The sequence below is a fragment of the Pseudorca crassidens genome, chromosome 16 (genome assembly GCF_039906515.1).
Source record: "Pseudorca crassidens isolate mPseCra1 chromosome 16, mPseCra1.hap1, whole genome shotgun sequence".
Lineage (NCBI taxonomy): Eukaryota > Metazoa > Chordata > Mammalia > Artiodactyla > Delphinidae > Pseudorca > Pseudorca crassidens.
The window spans coordinates 10,862,111-10,884,703 of record NC_090311.1 but is presented as its reverse complement, the minus strand read 5'-3'; the positions used below and the strand labels follow the sequence as shown (position 1 = coordinate 10,884,703).

General features: G+C 48.7%; 1 protein-coding gene across 6 annotated transcripts in view; it reads left to right on the top strand.

Annotated features, from left to right (window-relative positions):
- PLPP4 (phospholipid phosphatase 4) overlaps window positions 1-22,593 on the top strand; it is a 192,667-nt gene that overhangs the window by 102,546 nt on the left and 67,528 nt on the right. For 3 of the 6 annotated variants that reach the window (XM_067709222.1, XM_067709221.1, XM_067709223.1), the window contains 2 exons: window positions 4,235-4,405; window positions 16,571-19,067. In XM_067709222.1, the coding sequence (XP_067565323.1) occupies window positions 4,235-4,405; window positions 16,571-16,770 (371 nt within the window). In that variant the 3' untranslated portion in view covers window positions 16,771-19,067. Of the gene's footprint in view, window positions 1-4,234; window positions 4,406-15,107; window positions 15,246-16,570; window positions 19,068-22,593 lie in introns of those variants that run through there. The other 3 variants (XM_067709224.1, XM_067709225.1, XM_067709226.1) reach the window with 3 other exon arrangements.

The following is a 22,593-nucleotide window of genomic DNA, read 5'->3' as shown; positions in this document are numbered from 1 at the left end:
CCAGATCAACATAGAAATATTTACAATCAGCTGCTTCCAGCCAAGAAAACCTGCTACAAGCTCTGAAAGGAAGGGGCACATGCTCTTCCCACCATCACCATGAGTGCTTGTGTGTGTGTGTGTGTGTGTGTATGTGTGTGTGTGTGTGTGTGTGTGTGTGTGTTCTGAACTCTGTTCTACCCCTGAAGAGGTAGACTCGGTTTTCTCTCACACCACTGGCTTGGGATTGTTCTAATCATATTTCTGTTAATAATGTTAGCAAAATATGAATGCATTTATCCTGTTTTATAATCCCGATCTTCCAAAATGTCCAGTGCTCTGCCTGCATCTTTGCTCAATTCTCAGTTTTATTTCCTAATCATGCTGGAAGCAAGGACCGTGTTTCAGGGGGAAGACGGTCGCTTGGAACGACTGTCATCTCACCTGCCCCTCACTAGCATAAAAACTTCTGCAGCCCCTCAGGGTCTCAAATGCATGTTTCTTTGAGCAGAGAAGAGGGTGGTGTTTGGCTAGAATTGGAAAGAAGTTCTTTAAAAACCTTTCTGTTTGCTTTTTCTCCCAGTTGAACTTGAATCTGAGCCTTGGTAAGTCCCAGGATCTCAGAGCTGGAAGGCTCATGGGAGATTACATCCTGGTCCCAAACCCCCAGCCTCACAGGAGGAGGTGGCAGAAAAACTGGGGGATCCTCTGAATTCAGGATGGTTTGGTAGAGCCTAATTCTTATTCAGTTGGTATTTGGGAAAGCAGGAATTTTGACAAAGCGCCTGAGCTGCCCACAGCTGGGACGTGCCTCCTGGGCCAGAAGGAAATGCCTCAGAAGCCCTTTGCCAAAGGACATCACGCTGGTTCAGTAACTGTAGGAATATCAGTGAGAAAGTGACAAGCGTAAGGTTTAGCATGGAATCCGAGTCTCTCACGTCAGCTAGACAAGGGTGCACAGTGCTGCTCTAAAAGTGCTGCCCGGAGGCCCAATAGGATGTGAGACTGGCTGCTGGTGGTTGCCCACATGATCCAGGCTGTTGAACTCAGCCTTTAAAATGCCTTTGAATTCCTCCTCCTTTTCAAAGAAGTAGATGCTTTCTCCATTTTGGAGGACCTGCAGCGTGGGTCCCACTGAGCAGGAGAGAGTATGCTTTACCTGCTCTCCAAAGGATGAGCCACAGCCTCCACTGTCAAAACGGGCCAAATCTGAGTTCCTGGGGGCAAGGAGGTGACCGGGTGGAAGCTGAGGGTCTGGCCTCAAACCACCTGCCCCAGGACTTGACCTTGGAGGGTTTTCAGCGGCCCCTTCTCTTGTCCATCTTGTGAATATGCCCAGAGGCTCAGGGCTGTTGGCTGCTGAGCTGGGACTCATATGTCTTAAAGTCTCCAAACCATTTTTTATGGGGACACATACATTCCTGCTCAACATCCCCTCTACGCTCATTGACCTTCTTTTTAATGAGACTTCTTTTCCCAAGAGATGACAATTGGCAACACCCAGGGCTGCCTCTTCTCTGATTCAAATCTTGGAAACTTTCATCCATAGTCCTACAAAGCCCCAGGGCAGATCTTTTAGGCTCGCCACATTCAATGTACAGTCATCCCTCAGCATCCTTCGGGGAATGGTACCAGGAGCCCCACAGATACCAAAATCCATGGATGCTCAAGACGCTTGTATAAATGCAGTAGCAGTAATTAGGTGGGTAGACTGCTAAACTGTCAGATTTGAACGAAGTCCGTTACTCCTCCTGTAAGAGCTCAGAATGAGGCCGGTACCCACCAGAACCAAGTGTCCAGCCCTCTCCCACTCTGTTACCTCAGGGCAGAGTGTGAACGAAAAGCAGAGACAGAGCAAAGTGGGTGAGGATGGGCAATTAAGAACCCGTTGCACTTGCTAGGAGGGTGATGGCCAAATGGGGCCGCTTTGGACACCCTGTAAATCATCTAATACCCTTCATCATAGCAGACAATCCAGAACAGGCCTGGGCAATGCAGTTTGGCGCCTAGTTTTACTTTAAACAGAATATTCAGTATATGTTGGCACTGCTTCCTGTTTGAGCACAAATCATTATTCAGAAATGTTTAAGTGCTTCATTTTTATTCCTGAGATAAACCTGGCTTAATATCCTGTTTAAAAACAAAAATACTCTGTTACTTGTTTAATTTGATTGATGAAAAAGTTCTGCTTTGGTACAAGCTTGTGTTCATACTTGGGGAACCCCGTTTAAGAAGACACGTTATTATCAGAGATAATTTGTTAAAGTTGCAGGTTATTCATTTTTATGTACTATAACCATGATTATCTTGAACCTACAATTTAGGCTCTTGCTTTTTTCTCTTAGCATCGTGTCCTAAGTATTGTCTGTAGTGTACATAATCACAGTAATTTCCATGGTTGCATCATAATCCATTGAATGGAAATATCCCAGTTCTTTATCTTTACATTTTCCCATAATTATAAATAACTTTGAGCAGAATATCTTCTAGATTTCTCTATAGTTTTGTATTATTTCCTGAAGATGGACTCTCAGAGATGTTGTATAACGAGGATGAATGTGCTGTAGGCCAGACCTTCTCAGACTTTGGGGCACACACAGCTCGCTTGTGGATCTGGTGAAATACGGATTCTAACTCAGTAGGTCTGGGGTGGGTCTGACATTCTGTATTTGTGACAAACTCACTGATGCCGAGGCCGCTGCTCAGGTTTGACAGTCTCTTAAATCCTTGGTGTTATGACATTAGACCCATTCTACCAAATCTACCAAGTCACTGTGCGGTCTGGTTACCTAAGAGCTCTGCCCTCAGGCCTCAGGAGTATTTTCTCATCAAGAGAAAAGTTTTGAATAGGCTGGTGTCTAGAGAAGGTGGGAGCTGTAGCCCCTGCCTTCAACAAAAGCATCTAAACTCACTCCTGGCTGCCATTAGACTCACCTGGGGAGGACTTCCCTGGTGGCGCAGTGGTTAAGAATCCGCCTGCCAATGCAGGGGACACGGATTCGAGCCCTGGTGCGGGAAGATCCCACATGCTGTGGAGCAACTAAGCCCGTGCGCCACAACTACTGAGCCTGCGCTCTAGAGCCCGCGAGCCACAACTACTGAGCCCACATGCCACAGCTACTGAAGCCCACACGCCCTAGAGCCCATGCTCCACAACAAGAGAAGCCACCGCAATGAGAAGCCTGTGCACGGCAGTGAAGAGTAGCCCCCACTCGCCGCAACTAGAGAAAGCCCACATGCAGCAACAAAGACCCAACGCAGCCAAAAATAAATAAATAAATAAATAATTATTTTAAAAAAATAGAATCACCTGGGGAGTCCCCCCCGCACACACACACACACACAGGCACGCACGCACACACACCACTAAGGTCCACTCCAGACCAGTGCAAACAGAATGCCTGACAATGATACCTGGCTACCGGTAGTTTTGAAAGCTTCCCAGGTTTTAAAGGTGACTCCGTGTGTAGCCGGGGTTGAGGACCGTTGTTCTAAGCCCACAGCAGACCCACCTTACTCACTGAGTTCAACCGTGGTTTAAACCTGACTGGATGGAAGGCTTGGGGTTCACATACTACCCCCGACTCCACACTTTTGACAATGGATTCAGCACAGCTATGAGTTGTCTTTGCAATTCTAAAAATTAATAACCATAATCTGTAAGAGAAAATAAGGAATTTGTCATCATTGGTTTCTCTGTCAAACTCACTTCTCCACAGCACTTGCTGTTCCAGCTTTACTGAGTGCCACCAAGCCAGAAATCCCTTACTTTCCTTCCCCCTCCAAAGCTATGCTGTCATCACAGTCATTTGTTTTGCATGCACTCTTTTTTCTTGTCGAAATCAACACGTTGTATTAAAACTCTCTATTAGCGTGGCCATCACCTTCATTCAGACCGTGAGCCCCTTGAGACCAGATATAGACTCTGAGGCATCCTTTTATTCCCCCCCCACCTTGATCAGTGCCTGTCTAGTGCACAGTAGACACCCATTAAGTCATTGTTGAATGAATGAATGAATGAAATAGAATAGATTTTGATCACATGCGAGCCTGGAAGGTCATTCTCATTGTTGACCTATTCTCATTCTCATACCAGCGTGGTTCTAGCAAGAGCACAGATTGCCTAGATGGTGCCAGGTGCCAACATGGCCTTGGCCCTGGTAGTGTGCAAGATGGCAGACAGAACGCTCAGGGTGCCCTGTGTCCCTGCTGCTTCCCACCTGCTAGAGTAACACCTGCTGTTTCTCTTCGGCAGTTGCCTTTTCGGGACTCGGCTTCACGACGTTTTACTTGGCTGGCAAGCTGCACTGCTTCACTGAGAGTGGGCGGGGGAAGAGCTGGCGGCTCTGTGCTGCCATCCTGCCCCTGTACTGCGCCATGATGATCGCCCTGTCCCGCATGTGCGACTACAAACATCACTGGCAAGGTGAGTTCCTGCCTGGGGCCCGCCCAGTCCTTGGGCCGTCTGCCTCTCTCCTGCAGGGAAGCGGGGAGACATACACCTACTGGGGAGAGGTAAGTGCCCACTGTGAGAAGCCAGAGTAGGCTGAAATGACAGAGCAGACACAGTTTTAAAGAAAATGCACCTGTTCAGGTGAGTTCTGGCCTTCATACTGTCCTTGCTGGGGACAGAATCGGAGTTCCTCCCCCTCCTTCATGCTCCAGTAGACCCCTCAGGTCCTGCTAGGATGGCAGGCGCTCAGTCACAGACTCAGATGGACTTCCCTGCTGGACCCCTTGCCTCCATCTCAGACTTGATGCCAGGTGGTTGTTGGCTCCTTTCACATCTCAGGTCCATCCCACAAGGACATATCTGTCACCATGTCCAGGCCAGGCATGGATGCCAGCAGCCACTGCAAGGCTGAGTGAGGCTTACCTGTGTGTATCAGTCCTGGGGAATCTGTGCAAAGTCAAAATAACACAGAACAAGTGAGGGGCTTGTTCCTGGAATAAAACTAAACCATGCCACGCCCCTCTGCAGATCGGCTGCAGCTCTCAGCTTGACTGGACCACAGTAGCATCTGCCACTGCAAGAAAGGGAGCAGAGGCAGAGGCGATGTCCACAGGATGTGTGGCCTCTGGGAGCGCAGGGTCTAGGGCTGTGTTTCCCAAAGGCCGATCCTCAGATCACCTGGACCAGGCCGCTCTGAGCTAGGAGCTGGATTCTTGGGGGTGGGTCTGGAGTGGCGGCCAGGAATCTGCATTGTTAACAAGCCAGTTTGTTAATTCTGATGACATCTGAGAATTACCATGGAGAGCTCCACTGTGTCAGCCTTCAGCAAACGCACTGAATTAAATGCGCCTAATCCAGCTTCCCTGGACGAGTGGCCTATTCTGCGATTGGTCTGTGGCCTCCACCTGCTCTTCCCTTCCTGTCTTCCTACTGTCAGCAGGCGCCATTCTCCTCCTCCCACTTTTCTGACCGCCCTCTTCTCACCTCTTCCCAGGTGTTCCAGTAGTAGTGAGGCGGCAGTTGAGGCTAGAGGTGAGGGGAACTCCTAGTTGGAGGTGCCTTTGCCCCACCTTCTCCGGAAGCCTTCTGCTCCGTCTCTGGCCTCAGCTCCACCCTCCACCCTCCTGGAACTCACGTTCTGGGTGTCATGAGCCTCCAGCTTCAGCCTGGCGGGTGAAGGGGGAAAGGGAGACTGATGCGCGGTCTGGACAGGTGGAGGCATCAAGCACTGATGGGGGTCTTGAGGCCATGCTGATGGGGGCAGTCAGTTGAGGCCCATCAGGCTGGACCCGGAGCCCTCCCTTGTTCTCTGCTTTTATCAGTGACTTGGATGAAGTTCTGGGTACATGAGACCACATAATGAGAGAGGGGCAGGGAGAGGATCGCTGAGCCAACAGCACAAGGGTAAACCATTGCACCCTTGGAACTAGGAATATTTTCCAACAGAATCATTGTGGCGCGTATGATTAGGGCATTTCCCCATGAGAACTGTTATGGGCTAGATGGCATTTCACGGACTGCTTCTCATTTATCCTTGTAAACTGTAGTTTCTTCTTCTGAACATGGGGACAATAATCCCCCGATATTTCCCAGAGCCGTTTCACAGGCTGAATGAAATGGTGGATCTGAGTGTACTTTGTAAATGAAAATGTATTGCCCCAATGTGAGTCGGTATTGTCGTTGCTTAGAGCATCATTTCTAAAGAAGGATGTGTGTGTTTCCCAAACCACTGATTTCGAGGTGGACATGCTTTTGGAACGTGGTCTGTTTGTAAGCCGTGAATCCCTGGCTTCCACTTTTATTCAGCCACTTAGGACCTGGGAAATGATTAAGGGTTTTAGAGTTGAAGAGATTTTGGCTTCATCTTGGAAGGTAGTAAGAGCTTTTGGGTAGTGATCTTGTCTTGAAAACCTAAGACGTGAGGTTGGCCTCTATTAAATGCTCTTTTGTTACTCATTACCGAGCTGCGGCTGGCGTGTCATGAAAGGATGAAGGATCACAGCTCTTGGCTTTGGGGAAATGCTGGACTTCTGATGCAGCTGGTGCACTCGAGGCCTGCTGGCAACAGGGCTTCACACCCATTCTATCCAACTGGCACAGAAAGGAACTTGGAGCAGTAGAGGGAGAATATTAATGCTCTGTGGGCTGATGGGAAAGCAAAGCAAGAGAATCTATGATCAGTGATGTTTAGGGCCATACTTGGGATGGGGGGGGCAAGCCAAAATTGCATCATGGTAGACTCCTGCAGCCAAAACTGAATGTACCCCAGTTGGTACAGGTCATGTGTGTGGCCCAGCTATCCATTCGGCTGTGCCATAGTCTGTTCAGTTTGTACCCAGGAGTCAGCCAGGGGTGGAGCGTGCCTTTCCTGGGATCCTCTAATGGGCTCCGAGTCAGGCTTATTTCACCTGAATTCCCCTTTATGAGGCCATCCGTCACTGTCTATACCAGTGGTCTCAATGGGGGCAACTGAACCTCCCAGGGGACATTTAGCAATGACTGGAGACATCTTCGCAAGTAGAGGTGGTGTTTGTGGTGGGTGCTACTGGCATCTCGTAGGTAGAGGCCAGGGATGCTACTAAACATCCTACAGTGCACAAGATAGCACCTTCCCCACAGCCCCGAATGTCTGTTGCTGAGGTTGAGAAAGCCTGACCTGTAGCCACATCTCAGCTCCATCTTTCTTTCCCTTATTACGTCTTAAGAAGACGCAATGTTCAGTGAGTGGAAAATTGTATTCATTCAACACTCACTTATTAAGGGAGAAATCAAAGAGGCTGCCAGGGTTTCCAGAAGGGATGGATAGTGAGGCCTTCGACTGCTGTGCAGGTGGGTGTTTGAGGCAGGATGCCCGACCGAGAGTAATAAGTTGTTGCTCTTTGGTGGACTGAGGTGTCCAGTGCCCGTGGGCGGGGGTCATCTGTCATGATGAGAATTCACGGGGAGACCCATAGGCAGCAGCACAACCTGAGAACCTCTCATTATAGACTTCAGTTAACAACATTAATATTACGAGACTTTTATGACTCCATTCCAATTTTGATTTAAGCAACTGCGCCCGATGTGGCAGGATATCCAATTACTCGATTACATATTCATATACAGTAAATAGCCCGTAATCTCAAACGCTTTGCTCTGTTCATTATCATAGGGGTTTTCTGTTATCGACGCCCTTCTGGTCTTTTCTGCCTTTCCAGCTCCACTCCAAACACACAAGTCTGTTGTTTCATTAAGTGAGGAAAATGGAGGGCACAGGCCATGGTCTGGAGGGGCAGTGAAACACTTAGCAGGACCTCTTCAGAAATAAAAGCACTGGCTGGATAATAAATCTTTATCTGGCTAAGGTTCTCCACGTCTTTGTGACATGCTGGCTTTCGGGTCAGCCAGAAGCTAGAGAGTCCATGGGTGAGGCCGACCACAGGGCCAGTGCTTCACAAAGAAGCTTACGTTTGTGATTAACTGTGTGTTTTCAGAGTTAAAACTTGTGGAATTTCCATGCTGGGAAGAACATCTGTAGAGAAAAACGCACAGAAAGAACAGAGCACCTCATTGAAGCCTCTTCTGCCCCAACTCACAGTCTTGTGTGAGTGTGGTTTCCAGTCAGTGGACAGTTATAGCTAGAAGTGGCAGGAGTGTGTTGTTTTTCTCCATTAATGGACATAATGAGGAGCTGCCTCTGCCCTCAAATCCCTGGATCTGGGTCCAGGCTTTCCTTGTGTGACTCCAGCTTTCGGGTAGCCTTCTAACCAACGCTGATTCTCTAATCATAGGTCATTTTAAGCAGCGCTGAGTGCCTGTGTAGTGTTTCGTCATAAGAAAGAGCACCTCCCTCTGAATATAATCCAGAAAACCATGTCTCAAGGGAGGAAGCAGTCATTTGTTTCCACCCAGCCTGAGGCTGGGACGCATCCATGTCAGTCACAGATGCCATGCTTGACTGGGCTGAAAATTTCAAGATGGCGCCATTGCCTTTGCCAGGTTTCTCTGACTGGACTGTGAAGGGTCTGTGATGTGAAATGAATTTATGTGTAGTTTCCAGCCTCTGCAGATGCGGTGTTTGGGGACAGAGACACAGCGCCCGACTGTACGTGAGCCACACTAACAAGCCAGGTAGAGGCTGCTCCCTCCTCTCCCCCCACATTCACCCTACACACACACACACACACACGCACGCGCACGCACACACGCACGCACGCGCACACAAGCACGCACGCACGTGCACACACACACACGCACGCGCACACACACACACAGTTGAGGCACACACACTGTTCACCAGGCCTCCCTCCCTTGGGCTGTCAGAACCAATCTCTAAATTTTCTAAATGAAGTGACTTGAAAAGGAGACTTTGGAATGAAACCATTGTTCCCACCAAAACCCACCAGCCTTACATAGAACAAGAACACTGAGATTCTCCCTCCGAGATCCTCCGTCCTGAGTGAACTGATCTCCCCTCATCTTCCCTCTGCGGTCAGCTGTCCCAGGTGGTGGGGTCTGCGTTCACATTTGTCTTCAGCTGCCAATGCTGCTTGGGGTCTGGGGACCTCTGAGCCTTGACTGCCCATGAGTCTGCCCACCTCTGCCTTCATACCCAGGGCATCCCCGAGAGAGGGCTCAAGCGGTCTGCAGCCCCAGGCCGCCCCCTCCCTTTTAATCAGAACCCACTGGACAGGGAGCTTTGGGCCTCAAGAGAGGCTTTCTCAGCCAGGCCCTCTGCCCTCTGCCCTGGCGTCCCTCATTCCTTAGTTCCCAGGGAAGATAGGTTTGGGCTGCTCCCAAGTCTCGTTGACCACCTGGCTTCATGTATTCGAGGGAATGCTCTCCTCTGTTTTCTGTGATTTTCTCTGGTTTCTTCTGTTGGCTCTATGTTCAGAATAGTTCCAGAATCCAACTTCCTTTTCCCACTGTAGTCCACCCTCACCTGTTGCCTGGCTTATTGCTGAAGCCCGGCTGCCATTCTCCCTCCTTCCTCCTTTGCCCCTCACACTGCAGCCAGAACGAGCCTTTAAAGCCCTGTCACATGTGGTGCCTCACCTCCGCGAAAAGCCCCTGGTCACTCCCCATTGCTGTCAGCGTCAAAGCCCAGGTCCTGCAGTGGCATTAAGATCTGGTCCCTCGGTTCCTGCCTCCCTGTTAGTATTCTGCACTGCCCCTCCTTGTTCATGCCAGTGCTTTCCCACCTCAGGACCTTTGCACTGGCTCTCTCCCGTGCCTGGAATGCTCTTCTCTCAGATGTGTGTGTGGCTCCTTCCCTTTCCCCTCCTAATCTTAGGTCGAGTGAGGCCGTCTTAAGTGACCATTCTGCTGAAATCGCAGCCCGTCCACCACACTCCCTGTGGCTCTCACCTTTGCTCGTTTATTACCACCGTCTCACAAACTAAGTCATTTCTTAGTATTGATTATTGTCCGGTCTTATCTACTTGAGTAGGAGTCTGCAAACTTTTTCTGTGAAGGGTCAGATAGTAAATATCTTAGGCTTTATGTGGGTCATACAGTCTCTGTTGTAGCTACTCAGGTTGGCAATGGTGGCGTGAAAGCAGCTAGAGACAGCGTGTAAATGAGTGGTGCACGTAGTGTGCTGAGCTCTGTACTAGGATATACTCTCTCTGTGTGCAGGGATTTGTGTCTCTTTTGTTGGCATGACACTTAGTAGGTACTTGTGTTAGTTTCCTAGGGCTGCTGTAATAAAGTTCCACAAACTGAGTGGCTTGGAAGAATAGAAATCGTCTCATGGTCCTGGAGGCTAGAAGCGGAAAATCAAGGTGTTGGCCGGCCACACTCCCTCTGACACCTGTACGGGAAAGAGCCTTCCTTGCCTCTTCCAGCTTATTAGTCCCAGATATTTCTTGGCTTATGGAAGCATAATTCCAGTCTCTGCCTCCATCTTTACATGGTATTTTCCTTGTGTTTCTTCACATCATCTTCCCTCCGTGTGTGTCTGTCCCTGTGTCCAAATTTCTCCTTTTTATAAGGACACCAGTCATAGTAGATTAGAGCCCATTCTACTGATCTGATTTTAACTTTCTCATCTTTATACGGACTCTATATCCAAATAAGGCTATATTCTGAGGTACTGGGGGTTAGGACTTCAGCATATCTTTTGGAGGAACAATTCTTGATGCATAACAGTGCTCAATAAATATGTGTGGAACGAATGAATGAATGATTTTGACTAAATCATACTCCTTTCTTACTAGTATCTTTTTTTCTATACACTGGTTTTACTAAAATTATTCTTTGCAAGTTCTTTCTCTTCAAAAAGGAACAAAAGAAGTGACCTTTACAGTTCACCCATTCACTCATGCACTATGTTGCCTGTGTCCAGGCATTCTCTGGTGGAGGCCATCAGTATTGAGGGAGACAGACTTGGCTCTGCCCTGCCAGCTCACAGTGTACCAGGTAGATTGTGCATTCTCTGTGCTATGTAAGTTCTTTTATAGAAACTCAAAGTCACAAAAACAGGACGCTTCATTAGTAGTAGAATAAAAAGAACAGAAACAATCATGTGAGGTTGTTGAGTTATCCAGAGCTGGTATTTACCCTAGGGTCATGGGTCATAGAGCCCAAGGCACACAAGGTCCCAAGTCACACCAGCTGAGTGATGTTGGATGTTGCCATGGCAACAGAGAGGGCTGTGTTCCTCCCTAGGACTTGACAGCACATCTTCAGAAGCCTTTCTGCTTGTTTGTGTCGGAGCAGGTGAGCAGGGCTGTCACCTCAGTAGGCCAGACTCCATGAGACCCTTTCCTGTCCTTTGACCTCATAAGAAGGGGTTGGGGTCATGCCCATTTTATGGGTAAGGATTCGAATCCAAGTTGCCTGATTCAAAGTCTAGCCCTCTTTCTACTACCGTTGGAGCATATTAGGTGTTGATTCTAACCTCCCCTTTTAAATAGCTTTGTTGAGGTATAATTCATAACTCATAATTCGTAAATTCTCCCTTTTAAAGTGCACAATTCAAAGGTTTTTAGTATCTTCAGAGTTGGGCAACCATCACCACCATCTAATTCCAGAAAATGTTCATGTCTTCCATCCACTGCAGCCCCTGGCAGCCACGAATCTACTTTCTTTCTCTGGATTTCCCTCTTCTGGACATTGCATATTCTGGGCATCACACAATATGTGGCCTTTTGTGGCTGGTGGTGTCTGTTCTTTAGTGCATCTTGTAGATGTTGTTCAGTGCATCTCAGTTCACCAAACATTTACTGAATGTTTGCTGGGCTCCGGGGAAATGAAGGTGAGGCAGTCAAGGGGGGAGTCAACACCGAGAGGTAGATGTGGGCTGAGAGGTGCACAGGCAGCAGCCCAGAGAGCCAGTGGGGACCCTGGTCCAGGCTGAGGGGACGTGGAACACCCTTCTTTTCCAGCCCACACCAGAAGCCTAGTCAACTTACGTCCTATAGACTTACAATGACACCACCCCCTGAGAGAAGATGGACCTTCCTTCAGTTTCTCAGACTTGCCACGCCCCTTCCTTCCTCTGCCTAGAAGACTGCGCTGTCCTCCCTGCCTCCACTTCCCCCTCCCCCGGGTTCACACCTGGTTGTCCTGCAGGGCTGGCTGGTGGGTCTTGTCCTCAGTGAAACTCCCCCGGTCCAGACAAGCCAGGCCACTCTCTGGCTGATCTCACAGACCCACCTGCTCCCTCATGGCGTGCACTATAGCTGCAACTCACTGATAAGACTGTCACTTCCCCTAGGACTGGGAACGTGTCTGTTTTGTTCAGCCTCGTGTCCTAGGACCGGGCATCACGCCTGATGCCTGATCCCTGTGCAACATACGCGATGGATGAATGACATGAAGGCTGAGTGAGGAGACTGCAGCGTGTGTACTCCGGGGACACGGAGCTCCACATATGCCCCCATTGAATCACAGCCCCACCTTGTCCCATGCTACCATATTTGGGGTGAAGTCAAACCCAAGTAGTTTCTTTCCCTAATAAAGGCCCACTTGTCGCCTGCCTGCTTTTCTGTCAGCACACGCTCTATAGAATGTGAATGTGATTTCATCAAGTGGCACTTGGTGGCATTCTCTCTCATAAAGTAAGTCATTTTGTAAATCTTGTTCACCACCTTTGTGATGAACAGAGCCCTGGATGACTTTGTTGAGAAGGCGCCTTCGCTAGACCTTTCATTGCCCTGGTTACTTCTGATAACTGTGGTGGCACCTATGATACCACTTTTTACTCATTCCATTAAATGGGAAAACAACATTGACAGCAATCACCGTTCTCTGGCTTGCTGCCGCACCAGTCAGCCTGGGGAACATATACTCAGAATGATTTGATGTCTTTTGGTCAGTGATGCACCTAATAAAATGCCTTGTCACAGAAAATAGAAAGTCAAATGGCATTATTTGTAGGTTTTGCTGTGTGGTCTATGCAGTAGTCAGTGGCTTAAATGCAGGTGTCCTGGATCATTTCAGATACTAATAAAAATAACACTCTGTGGGGCTGTTCACTGGGGCTATTGGAAAAACAAAACAATAGTGTGACTCTAAGACCTTGAACTGGAAAAAGCCCTGGCACATTTCACAGGCTGCTGGCCACAGGCTGTGTGAAGAGTTTCTCAGTTTAAGGAATTTGATTTAATCGTGTTAATTATGCCTCGTGACTCCAGTGAGGAATTCATAGTACATATCACTTTCCAGTTTCTTGGGTGACAGGTGTTTTTTAAGTTCACGTGTTTATTTAAAATGCTGTGAAAGTTTGGCCATGCTGAAGAGATGACAACTGTAGACGGCTGAGTTGGTGTGTGAGAAGAAGGATGGGAAAGGACTAGAAAGGCCCCAGTAGTGCCGGAGAGGAACAGAGGAACAGTGATAGACACTGTTTTTTTAGACAATGTATTTTAAGGTCTTGCTTTGTGTTGTGCTCTGGGATATACTGCTCAGCAGCAGTTCTCATTAAATCATTGTCACGACTCAGTGACGTGGATATTGAAATTTGCGTTTGAGAGCTAGGGAGACTGAGGCTCCGAGGTGCAGTCTTGCCCTGGTCGGGGCTGCAGTGTCTCTGTCGAGGATGCCTCAGCTGGGAGGATTCTCAGGCCGGGGGTGAGAGTAGATGCTGGATACCTTACCATGGCCCCAGATGCCTGCTCTGGGAGCGAGGATGGGCCCCTGGGTCTCACTGATGTCTCTCTCCGATGGTCCTCTCCTCCCCTCCTACCTTGGAGGCTACTCACCAGGGCTGAGTGGCCACTCATCTTGTTTTCCTCGCTTTTCTGCCAGGTGGTGGCTACAGTCGCACCGTGTTTGCACTCCTACGGAGAGGAGGTAGCTACAGTTACTCATTCTCTCTCTGACCTGTTAGAATGACCTTTGTTTGTAAGAGACGTTTTATCCCTATCAGGGACGGGACCTACTTTCGGAATACGCCCCGGCAGCTTCCAGTGATCTGAAGGCAGCCTCAGGAGGCTGACCCTGGGGACCAGGTTCCTGGGACACTCACACGAGAAGGCCTCTCAGCAGCCGCGCACTTGCTCCTAAGGAGGGAACTAGAGGGGGGACCAGGGCCCACACAGGACACCGCAGGGCAGTCACCAGAATCCAGCCCCCAGTTACTGTGCACATATTCGTTCATCCACTTCCTTCCGCCAACTTAATTCTGCGTAAGGTGATCAAAGTGCTGTCCCAGGCACTGAGGAATCAGCAGCCAGGGACCCAGACAGAGCCCCTGCCCTGGTAGAGTGTAGAGTCCAGTGTTAAACATTACATCATTGCACAGCTCGGTACGATTTGCCATTCTTATCCCCCGGGGGCTAATGAAAGTGTATCCCTGGGAGACAGGGTCTAGTCTGGAGGTCAGGTGATGCATCCTTGCACAAGGATGTTGAGTGGAGCTTGGAAGGATGAGTAGGAATTGAATAGGTGAGATGAAGGGAAGGGGTTCCCAGGGTTGAAGGGGAGAAGGGGGAGGAAGCAGACACATTGGAGAAACAGAAGGAAGATGGTGGCTGCAGCAGAGTGAGGGGACGGGGATGGCTGGGAGGTCGGCAGGACCAGGTATGTGGCTTTGAAGGCCGTAGGGCCTTAATCAAGTCCCTAAGAGCAGTGGGAAGGCGTCTAATCAGGCGGATAACCTCATCTATTGTTATGGAATAAGATATTATGGAAAAATCCAAACAAACTTTTTGGCCAACCCAATATTTGCACTTGGGAAACCATCACTAGCAGCTGTGTCCACCCTCAGATGCCAGAGCAGGGTCTGGGCACCTGTTCTGCACACAGTGGACCTTCATTATGCCATTGTAGGAATGCCTGTGTTCCTTACCTGTTTTGATGCTGTTTATAAATAAAATTACATGCACTAAATTACTATATTTATTTAAAAGAGCTTAAAGCGGGCTTCCCTGGTGGCGCAGTGGTTGGGAGTCCGCCTGCCGATGCAGGGGACACGGGTTCGTGCCCTGGTCTGGGAAGATCCCACATGCCGCGGAGCGGCTGGGCCCATGAGCCATGGCTGCTGAGCCTGCGCTTCCGGAGCTTGTGCTCCATGACGGGAGAGGCCACAACAGTGAGAGGCCCGTGTACTGCAAAAAAAAAAAAAAAGAGCTTAAAGCTATTTATTATAGTGATTTTAAACGTTTTACTCTTAGTCTAGCAAAAATGCTGAAGGTAGAAGCAATTCTTCAAAAGATAATAAAATACCAAAATATTGTCCTTTTCCTCAAAGATGATCCCAGTTATTCTAGATGGAGCCAGAATACCTATCACAAAAGGACTGATACGTGGGGTGCAGATATCTAAGCGGTGAACAGTTTGTTTTCTTGGAAGATATATTTCTTTGACAGCCACCCCAAATTCCCCTGCAGGAGACACAGGAGAGTCAGCTTGTGACTTAAACTGAGGTCAGTACACAGTGTGTTGCTTACTGGGAAGGGTCTGGAGACTTAACATCCCCGACACTGGTAAAGGAAAGCTGCTGTCCCCCATCTGAACCCAGGTGCACCGCCCTTCAGTCATGGCCTGCTGTCTTCTGAAAGCTGGGACAACAGAAAGCCTGGGATGAACCCGCCAGGGTTCGAGCACAGCCCCGAGAAGCAGTGCAGGCCAGAGTCGGGACACCAGAGTTCAAGGCCAGTTCCGTCATCTACAAGGGGTGGGGCCGTGGAAAGTTCTGTTGGCCTCTCTGAGCCTGAATTTCTTCTGTAAAATGGGGCTGATGCTCCCTGCCCATAGCAGGTGTGGGCGATTCAACAAGGTAATGCAGGTGAAAGTGGAAACCCCCAAATGGAGGCTGACAGTTCAGCCCGGCAGCGACCCTCATGAGAGTGCAGAGTTTCTCTTGTCAGGGGAGGTCTTCCATTATTTTAGGATCTTTTTGGCAAGAATAACCCGTAGTCAGTTTAAGGGGCATGCGTGCACACGACACACACATGCACACACACACACAAACACACACAGTGAAGATTGTTGGGATGGGCTGCTTTCATGGGGTCTCTACTGGGAACCAGCTGAATGCCCTTTTTGGCAAGGGGCCACCATAGAGGTGGTGAAGAGGCCTGTTTCACCTGCAGATACCCTCTCCTGCCTTGTCTGCCCCCCCCAGCGCCCTCCAACTTGATAGAATCTACAGCTTTTTGGAGGCATTGGGCCCCTCCCACCGGGACTGTCGAGTTTGCCAATGCTGGTGTATAATAAAATGTTTCATTCTCTTTGTGACTCAGAAGTTTCATTTCATCCCTGGGAAATCACTGACTGAGGCCCCACTGGCTCTCTGTGGTACACTGGCAGCATTGCAGGAGTCCAGTGGGAACTTGCTAAAGGAAAAGAAATGACAGCCCCCCGAGGGTATCCAGATCCCATGGAGATGGCCGGAATTCTTCCAGAACTTGGAATTGATTTTCAAAATCAAGAATGCAAATCTGAGTTCATGCTGTGTTCAGCTGCATATTATATAAGGAGAAGACTCAAGTACACACTTAAAAGGGATGTTTAAGCTCTAAAAAATGATAAGAGTTTGCGGAGGCCACAAGATCTCTAGATCCAGTGAGGTTTCTCTTTCCTTTAGTCTTTCAGGGGGTCCAGTCAGCAAACCAGTCATTGCCGGTAGGAAAAGCGCTTTCTGGAAAACATAACTGGCCACATTTGAATGAATCATAACGCGTTTCTCCCGGTTTTGCTCTTCTGTCCTAGATTCTTTTGTTGGTGGAGTCATTGGCCTCATTTTTGCCTACATTTGCTACAGACAGCACTACCCGCCTCTGGCCAACACAGCTTGTCACAAACCCTACGTCAGTCTACGAGTCCCGCCGTCGCTGAAGAAAGATGAGAGGCCCACGGCCGACAGCGCACCCAGCCTGCCCCCTGAGGGGATCACCGAGGGCCCCGTATGACTGGGACCTCGGAGGATGGTCGCTGAGCCCAGGCCACGCTCTACCACCTACCATAACACAGTAGAAGAGGTTTTCTGTAGTGTGCTCCTCATCAGTTGTTCATCCAAGTTATCCTCCTGCTTCCATTTTGCCGACGGTGTTCCTGCTACTTTAAATGTCTACTTTCAGCTCTCCTGAATTCGCAAGGGAAGGACCCAGGAACGTTCTCTGAGAGACCTGTGGGTTTGGAAGGAGGCTGCAAGGGTGGGCGGGCACAGCTTGGTCGATTCCTCCGTCTGAAATGTTTTCTATCGCAGCCAGCGTCCTATGATTTCACGGTTGTAAAGCATAATAAAATGTCGCACCTGGAAGACGTGGCATTGGCCGTTCAGCGCACAAGTCATTCGGGGCCGCAGTGAGTCTCACATCCGCCGCCGCGTGAGCATCTGGCCCAGCGCTAGCTCTGGCTGTGGTCATTCTAGGTGCTGAGCTGGGGGCAAAGGCTGAGAACTTTCACAACAGTCAGCCACAGCTTACGTCTCTGAAATGGACTTGCAACTTGGAGATACAGCCTTAGTATCTCCAGGGCTTTTTGAATCGCTGAATCTAGAAGGAAGTGAGATGCATAGGCTTCCACCAAACACGATGAAAATAGAGATTCCAAGTATGGGGAGGGGGTCACTGCAGTTTTCTGAGGGCCCTGGCTACCATATCCTTTCAAGGGAACGGCTGGGTGACGCTGAAGTAAGAAGCAGCCTCCAGGTAGGAGCTTTTCCCCTGTAGGATCCCAGTGCTTGAAAGCTTCTCCAGGTGGTGGCGGCAAGTCCCCATTCCTATCTGGCAGGTGGCGTTACAGCATGAGAGGGCGCGGGCAGAAGGTGCCGGAGCACGATTGGCAATATGCTGTCTCTTGCTCGGCTCTTCGAACTGTTTAAAAGCGGCCAGTCGAGAACCGTTTTTAGTCTGAGTACAGAGCCTGCGCTCCTCGGCCAGCTGGTTCTCTTCAAAGCAGCGGGCGTCCCTCCGTTCAGTTCTGATCACGCGCACCAAGTGGTTCTCCAGATTCCTGGGCCTGCTGCGATGGGAAGCGTTTCTGGTGTCTGAAGACTGTCACTTTCCAGCAGTCCATGGAACAGACTGCATTTGGAAAGACTCGAGGGGCTGTACAAGTGGTCACCTGCATAGCTCTGCCCTGGGTGTGCCAGTTGGAACCATCAGGATGTCTTTGATCAGCCACGTCCACTGCGGGCTCAGCCTGGGAGTGTGTGAAGATCTTATCAAATGAGCCCCAGTGCAGCCCTGCAGCTGTGGTCCTTCCAAACCTGTGTCTGCACTGAGCCAGGGAGCCGCCGTCCTGTTGCGGGGTCAGGGGAGGGGAGGTCTTGAAGTGACATCCTTCCAAAGTCAGATGTTTTAAAATTGCAGCAGTTACACTCACAAGCAACTTTGAAAACACATGTGAGATACTTTAAAAGCTAAGTCATAGCAATTCATGAGATCATTTTAAACCCAGAGCCAAAATTCATGTAAAATTTTAAACAATATTCTGATCTAACTAAAAATTTCGTAATTTTCAAAATAAAGTCAAAAATAAAAATGCAGGAAAAGGAGCCTTTGCTACCTACTGTTTAGAAAAATAACACCCAATGCAGCCCGTATACTTCTTTGATTCCATTTTCCCCATACTCTGCATAGCAAGCAGAATGAAAGCGACGAGAGTTACACTTCAGTTAATGATGACAAAATTCTGGACCATGAAATGTAAATTTAATATAAACACATTTAAAGATAAATGGAAGGACTCTGAAAAGTAACAAAGAACAGAGCGTTGTTAATGCTGATGATTATTCAGTTGAAAGTCCTAAGACAGGCCATGTAAATGCTTTCATTAAATTGTAATTAAAATCACAAAGGACGTAATAACCTGAAGTGTATGGCAGGATCCTTCGGAGACATAATTAACGGTATGAGCCAGTTCACAAAAGGCAGGTGTTTTTGTGGATCCATATATTTTAATTTCACGCTCCATTAAGGTGAAGGAAATGCAACATCGCAAGGCACTAATAAAACGGCAAAGAATGGAGACATTTGCTCCCCAGCCCCCGGTCTGTTTTGGATGTGAGGGGTTACTAATACAGTCTCTGGCAAAGCAAGCTGCAGACGGTGCAAACGGAGCCCAGCTTGAAAGCTGTGCTCCGCGAGACTCTTCTTCCCTCCCGGAGTGAACGTGCTGAGAGTCCCTCTACACTGGCCAGCGCTGTGTCCTCTGTCCTGTGGCCAGCCCAGAAGTAAGGGGGCTTGGAAGGGAGAGTCCCCAGCATTTTCCCTTGTCGCCTTTCTCCAGGTCCTCAGGTTACCTGTACACGGGGGCGGGGTGGTTTCCTTGTTCATTTTATTTTATTTTATTTTAGTATTTCATTTTTGGCTGTGTTGTGTCTTTGTTGCTGCGCGCGGGCTCTTCTCTAGTTGCGGTGTGCGGGCTTCTCATTGCGGTGGCTTCTCTTGTTGCGGAGCATGGGCTCTAGGTGCGTGGGCTTCAGTAGTTGTGGCTCGTGGGCTCTAGAGCGCAGGCTCACTAGCTGTGGTGCTCGGGCTTAGTTGCTCCGCGGCATGTGGGATCTTCCTGGATCAGGGCTCAAACCCGCGTCCCCTGCATTGGCAGGCGGATTCCCAACCACTGAGCCACCAGGGAAGACCCCCTTGTTCTCTTAATTACTGATTCCCTGGTGCCACCCTGTAGCTCCTGAGTTAGAGGGGAAGGAGGGACCCGGAATCCGTAGTGAAGTCTCACAAGCAATTCTCAGGCGCTGTGGCTGGGAGCCCTGTTCCTGCCTCCCTTTTTCCCTGAGGACAGGATAGGGGAGAAGGGGACTGTGCCATGGGGCTGTTCTTAGGGTGTCCTCTACTCTGGGAGGAAAAGATCTCGGAAGCGATCACGTTTTATTTTTGATTGGTATTTCAGTCAGTGCTGCGTACTGTGTCCTGTAGGGCCACTATCAACTTATCTGCTGAAGCCCCAGAGTCCCAAGCATCTCCCTTGATGGTGTCTGTTCCCCGATTCCCTTCGTCCGATGCATAAGCAACTCCTCTTGGTTTTACCTTCAAACTACACCTCACACCTGCCACTCCTCACTTGCCGGCTCCTCCCCCCTTTGCTGTTGCCGCCCCAATCCAAGGGGTCACCCTCTCTCACCCGAACTGCTGTGAGGCTTCCTGCCTGCATCACCACGTCCACCTCTGCCCCCCAATCCATGATCCCCTCGGGAGCCAGTGTATCCACGTGTGTGCACATGCATGTGTGTGTGTGTTGGAGGGCCCAGCATTGAGGCCAGGTAGGAATCATGACCCTGGAGATGTACAAAATATAGTCAGTATTTAATTCACAACTTACACGGTTTATTGCACCCAGTCAGCACACAACACAGGTCAGACGGAGTAGGGAAAATAGAAAAAGGGGGTAACGAGCCCTCCTAGGAGAAGCCCGGGAAGGAGGCGTCTCAGCACAAGCGAAGGTCCCGGGTCAGGCACGGGTCACAGGGCCTTGGGCAGCTCCATCTGGAACAGCTCCCAGCAGCCTGGAGTCAGGTCCTTCCAGCAGAAGGGCCTTCCAGCCGCTTGGCGTGGGGTCTCTTTTTAAGGCGCAACAGGGGAGGGATTTGGCTTTACCAGTTGTTGTTTGTGTTCCAGTAATGTCCGTGGTGCATCAGACTTCTTATCTCAGTACCGCTCTTAGTTTATCCCTCTGAGACACTCGCAGTCCTACAGCAGACGTTTCAAAACAACTACATGGACGTTTAGGTTGGCCGCTGTGACTCCATTTTGGGCTACTTAGCATGTCTTAGCATGGCTTAAATCCTGTAAGTATCACACAGAAGAAATCACATCATAACCGTGTGTGTTCTTTTTTTATTTGGGTATCATTTATGTAGAATACACCTCACCTATTTTGAACATCCAGCTTTTTGAGTTTTGATCATTGTACACGGTTGTGTAACCACCACCGCAAGATACAGAACTGCTCCCTCCTCCTGGAAGTTTCCTTTTCTCCTCTGCTCGCCGTGCCCTCCTCTGTCCCTAGCCCCAGGCAACCGTGGATCTGCTTTCTGTTGTTAAGGTTGTACCTTTTCTAGAATGTCATATAAATACAACCACACAATAGAAGGTTTTTGTTTCTGACTTCTGTCTGTTTTTGAGATCCACCCACCTCATTGCGTGTCTGCTCCAGGCTCCCTCCCCTCTGTTCATACACCAGCTGAGCAGTTTATTCCCTCTGCATCCCTGTGCCCTCTGCACCCAGCAGCTCTGCCTGGGCTCCTCCTTGCCTGGCTCTTTCTCTTTCTTCTGGTCTCAGATGCCTCCTCCTCCGAGCATCCCTCACCACGCCAGTCGTCTACTCCTCTTGACACACACACACACACACACACAATTATTTTTCTCTCAGATTCTCCTATTAAGTTCCTTCATGTCACAGTTATATTATTCATATACTCTTGCAGGTTGAATTGCATCCCTCAAAATTCATCTGTTGAAATCCTAACCCCCAGTACCTTATGATGTGACCTTATAAAGAGAGGGGCTCTTTACAGAGGTAATCAAGTTAAAATGAAGTCATTAACTTGGGTACGAATCCAGTATGACCTGTGTCCTTTTAAAAAGGGGAAGTTTGGAGATAGACCTACACAGAGGGCAGACTGTGTGAAGATGGCCGTCCACAAGCCAGGGAGAGAAGCCTGGGACAGACCCTTTCCCTCACAGCCCTCAGAGGAGCCCACCCTGCTGACACCTTGATCTTGGACTTCTAGCTCCAGAACTGTGAGACAACACATTTCTGTTGTTTAAGGCACCCAGTTTGTGGTACTCTGTTACTGCAGCCCTGGCAAACAAATACATTTTTTTTCCTTTCTGCCCTCACCAGAGTGTAGGTCTGGTGGGAGCAGGGACCCCTCTGTCTCATGCACAGTTCTGTCCCCAGGGCCCAGCACAGAGGAGACCCTTGGTATGTTGCTGAATTAAAGAATGGGCACATCCTCTTATATTTTCTCACCATTATCCCTCCAAGGTTGGCTTATCAAATTTAGGTTACCTATTTGAGGTGGAGGTGACACAACTAAAAGCGAGAGAATTCTTGATTCCTAGTCCCGTGTCATTCCAATTACTCCACAGTTCCCTAAGAGCCAGCTTGAATAAAAGAAAATCTATCAGCCTTCCCTTCTTACAGAATACAGGGTGCTTGTTCTCCTGAAAGTGTTTCAGAAGGTTCAAAGCTATCACATTTGAGCTGTGGAGAGAGAAGTAAAAATAGCAACAAAACATAGCAACCAAACCCAGATACCTTGAAGGAGGTTATTTAATTAAACAAAGCAAACCAATCAACTTAACAAAAGCTTCTTTTCTTAACCTAAGTATTGATCATCACACTAATACCCCAACCCATCCTCATATAATATAATCTATTAAAATTTGATTTTTTAAAATTTTTATTGAAATATAGTTGATTTACAATGTTGTGTTAGTTTCAGGTGTACAGTAAAGTGATTCACTTATACATATATATAAATATATACTTTTTTTACATTCTCTTCCATTATAGGTTATTAAAAGATATTGAGTATAGTTCCATGTGCTATACAGTAGGTCCTTGTTGGTTATCTATTTTATGTTTAGTATTGTGTATATTTTAATCCCAAACTCCTAATTTATCCCTCTTCCCCCCCCCCACCCCTTTGGTAACCATGAGTTTGTTTTCTATGTCTGTGAGTCTATTTCTGTTTTTTAAATAAGTTCATCTGTGTCCTTTCTTTTAAGATTCCACATATAAGCAATATCATATGATGTTTGTCTTCA